Source organism: Haemaphysalis longicornis, unplaced genomic scaffold (assembly GCF_048455015.1).
Source record: "Haemaphysalis longicornis isolate Haplotype H1 unplaced genomic scaffold, Haemaphysalis longicornis Haplotype H1 scaffold_2, whole genome shotgun sequence".
Classification (NCBI taxonomy): domain Eukaryota; kingdom Metazoa; phylum Arthropoda; class Arachnida; order Ixodida; family Ixodidae; genus Haemaphysalis; species Haemaphysalis longicornis.
Window position 1 is genome coordinate 193,949,179 of NW_027526295.1, and position 3,815 is coordinate 193,952,993.

Consider the following 3,815-nt stretch of genomic DNA (forward strand, 5'->3'; position numbering starts at 1 on the left):
TTGCCTCCATCAGAAAAGCGGCGACGGCGGCCGGGAATCGAACCCACGACCTCGTGCTCAGCTGCGCAACGCCTTAGCCACTGCGGCGGGTAAATTTCCATTGATGCTTAGCATTCACTTCTTATCGCATTTGGACAGTGGAGCCAGTAAATGTGCCAGGTTGGCCTTTTTGGAGTGTGCAAGATAACATTAATCTGCCCTTGTTGGGGCACGGTGCCTGGCAATGTGCCAGCAGGAATGAAAACACAACACATGAAGGAGGGTGTCTACTACTCAGTGTTAAAAACTAATGACAACAAAAAAGAGGTGTGAGGTTATAAGGGCAGATGCAAGCATTTTGGCTAGAAATGCTCCTCTGCAGTTATTAGCATACTGAGTCATGCATTTTTGTATCTGATGGCAGGTCATTTAATGGCAAGCTTCCCAAAAAGACTCGTTATAACACGAAGCTTGCAAATTCAATGTCAAACAGTGCTATGAAACATTGCCAATTCCGCATTCATCACAGATGGCTAAATTAACTCCAAGGATTTGTGTTTAAGTCGTCAATGCAACAACCACATGCTATGAGCTTGTGTGGCATGCGCTTTGCACGATCAGGTACGTGTTGCGACTGAAGTACCGCTAGGTTGTGCACCAAGATGATGTTTTAGGTTCGACATGTTCAATGAAAACCTATTAAACAAGAAAAGAATTTAAATAAATGGGGGGGGGGAGGGGGGGCTTGCCAGCTACGTTTTTGTGCTCTGTTCGGGAAACACCAGAGGGACTAGGTGAAGTTGCAAGCCACCAACAAGTGATTGCATTATTGCAGTGGGGCATCTGGTTTCATTTGATAGTTCTGCTATAATGCTAGCATGAAGTTCACACGATAACAGCATGCCTGCCACTATCCTTCTGTGCCAGAGTAAACTGCAGCTGGTATTATTTTTCCTTGACATGTTTATCCCATATAGAGCTGGCCGGGGGCCATGGGATAGAAACGGAAGCGCAATAGCTCGTTTGTTGACACGATTAAATTAGGCAAAAAAAAAAAAGCATTGCAGCAGAGTTCTTGCGGGAGTGAACGGCCTCTTTTGACGGTCATAACTATATGTGGAACATATAAACGCCCAGTGAGGCTCATCATACCACGAAGGAAAGACCACAGATAAGCACTTGACAGATTTATTGTTTTCTAGTACACCAAACAAGCAAACACAAAAATTCACTCCGACTCTTACAATGCTAATTCTCATGATACGCAATTATTTTTACTCGACGGACAAAAACAAAGCAGATTTTTGCTCTGTGAACGCGTCAAAAGGAGAAGCCACTTTACGTAAATCACCGGCTTTTAGCTGCCTGCTACCTCGCTTGAAATTGTTGCAGATTTTCTTCAGGTCCAAATTTTGCCACGCTGGACGACGACACGGCTGAATTTTCTGTGGTCACGCCAAACAAAAGTGCCACTTTGCCTAAATCGCCAGTTTTCAGCCTGCTTTCCAGAATTTTGTTGCGCGTAATACCAGTTGCTGGGGTGATAGCCGTACTCCAGGTGGCACCTTGAAAGGGAAGGAAAGCAATAAAACAAAAACAATATTGTGTACACACAGGACAGTTTCCAGCAGCGCGGGCTGCTGTGTGGTTTAACTTGGTTTTCGGATTTTTGCGGTCCTTTGCTGGGGCTGCTCAGGGAACGCCACGTGCTACACCTTGAAAAGAAGAATTATCACCGGCACCAGCTCCACGCAAAAAAAAAAAAAAAAAAAAACTTCGTTCACAATGCCATGGTCAGATTGCAGCAGCATGGACAATTAGCGCGCCTTACCTTGGTTTTTAGATTTTTGCGGTCCCCTGAGGCCGCCGATGGAACGCCACGTGCTACACCTGGAAAAGAACAAAAGATCACCGCCACCAGGTCCACGCACAACGTCCATTTTTAAGCAGATCGTTGTTGCGCAGGCTTTACTTTACCTCCGTGCTTGGTTTTTAGATTCTTGCGGTCCCCTGCGGCCGCCGATGGAACGCCACGTGCTGCACCTTGAAAAGAACAAAAGATAACGGCCACCAGCTTCACGCGCAACGTCCATTTTTTAGCAGATCGCTGCTGCGCAGGCTTTACTTTATCTCCGTCCTTGCGGCTCAGGCTCAGCGCGCGAAAACCATCACGGCGTGCCATGGGGTGGCACGTTTTGCTGCAGCTGAAAAAAAAAAAAAAAAGGCAAAACACATGAAAGCAAAACCCTTTCGACGGGAATATGTACTGCTTACCTTGAGATTGTTGTGCGTTTCCGGCAGAACCATAATTTCGTTCCGATGGGCTTTCGCGCCAAAAAAGGGGCACTAGCACGTCGTGCACCTGCTGCAGCTGGAAAAAAAAAAATAAGAAAGGGGGCAAAACCCTTTTGCCGGGAATATGTACTGCTTACCTTGAGATGCGTTTCCTGCAGAACCACGATTTCGTTCCGACGGGCGATGACAAAGCAATTTTCGCGCCAAAAAAGTGGGCACCGGCGAGCAGCACGTCGTGCACCCACCCGCCGCAAGCACCGGAGCCGAATGAATGAACCGGCAGGCTCGGCCGGTCGGCCGCGGCCGCAGCGCGGTGGCGCCGCCGTACGGCCAGGGACCTTTCTGGGGACCTTTTTTGGTTCCCTAGGCACCCTGGGTCGCCTAGGGAGACGGATCACCTTCTTGAGCGTTGATTTCTGTTAACCAATCAGCGTTTCCAGCCGTTCCTCCCCTTATACCCTTATGTGGTGCGCCGTCACTCGTTACGTCGGGCTCCGCGGGATGGCGGTACTTGTCCAGGCTGGCGCCTCGTAGGCTCGTAGGTGTTGTGAAATCTCCCCCCCCCCCCCCCCCCTCGCTACCGGATAATGGCCGCCGCGAGAGCAGTCTGTCTTGATTTTACCAAACCGGCCAAACCGCGTCCGCTCACTGACTAGCCAGAGTCACTGTTAATTAATGATAGTGGCGCTGGCTAGTCAGTGAGCGGAAGCGGTTTGGCCGGTTAATGATAGTGGCGCTGGCTAGTCAGTGAGCGGAAGCGGTTGGCCGGTTAGGTAAAATCAAGACCGACTGCTCTCGCGGCGGCCGTCTCGGGGGGGGGGGGGGGGGGGGGGTTTCACAACACCTACGAGGCGCCAGCACTTGTTCATGCTAAGCGCGACTGTGAAACACGTGACTGTGTTTCACGTCAGAAACTCTACCTCACCGAACGCAAAGTATTGCCTCGAGTTCAATGTGAATGCGATTAATAACATCTCTGTTGACGCCACCGTTTAGAATCTGATTGAAACGGAGCAGATGACGCACGCCGGTGTTTTCTTCGGCGTGCGGGCGCAGTGGCCCGCACACCGAAGAAAACACATGTGTGTTGTGCTGTGTGCTGTGTCGAATGTGCTGTGCACCGCAGTATAGAAATCGCTCAGTGCCGAGAAAAGCCAGCGTTCATACCTTTCCTAGAGATAAAAAAGCCCGAAAGGTCTGGATAACTATGCTCCGCATTGGGAAAGATTCTGATTCTGATTGTAGGGTTTAACGCGCCGACGCAACGCAGGCGATGAGGCGCGCCGTAGTGGAGGGCTCCGGATTAATTTTGACCACCTGGGGATCTTTAACGTGCGCCGAAATCTCGAACACACGGGCGTTTTTGCTTTTCGCCTCCATCAGAAAAGCGGCCGCCGCAGCCGGGAATCGAACCCGCGACCTCGTGCTCAGCAGCGCAACGCCTTAGCCACTGAGCCACCGCGGCGGGTCGCATTGGGAAAGATGTCAGCAACACAATGGGGATTGCAGTAGTCACTTCACGAAAGCTGACTTCTTCGGAA

At 50.4% G+C, this 3,815-nt stretch overlaps 1 protein-coding gene across 3 annotated transcripts; it reads right to left on the bottom strand.

The window, feature by feature from the left end:
* Window positions 1–1,178: 1,178 nt before the first annotated feature.
* On the bottom strand, window positions 1,179–2,732 carry LOC144167586 (uncharacterized). 3 transcript variants are annotated; one of them, XR_013322040.1, is made up of 6 exons: window positions 2,412–2,732; window positions 2,254–2,350; window positions 2,105–2,183; window positions 1,957–2,022; window positions 1,811–1,869; window positions 1,179–1,544 (listed from the first exon to the last, which is right to left on the bottom strand). XR_013322040.1 is itself a non-coding variant. In XM_077696804.1 (5 exons), exons 3-5 carry the CDS (start codon window positions 2,159–2,161, stop codon window positions 1,473–1,475), a joined length of 336 nt encoding a protein of 111 aa, XP_077552930.1. In that variant the 5' UTR covers window positions 2,162–2,183; window positions 2,254–2,350; window positions 2,412–2,732; the 3' UTR covers window positions 1,179–1,472. The 3 variants fall into 3 exon arrangements, 1 of the variants encoding a protein (XP_077552930.1); XR_013322039.1 differs by having other exon boundaries at window positions 1,811–2,022; XM_077696804.1 differs by having other exon boundaries at window positions 1,957–2,183.
* Between the last annotated feature and the right edge of the window lie 1,083 nt (window positions 2,733–3,815).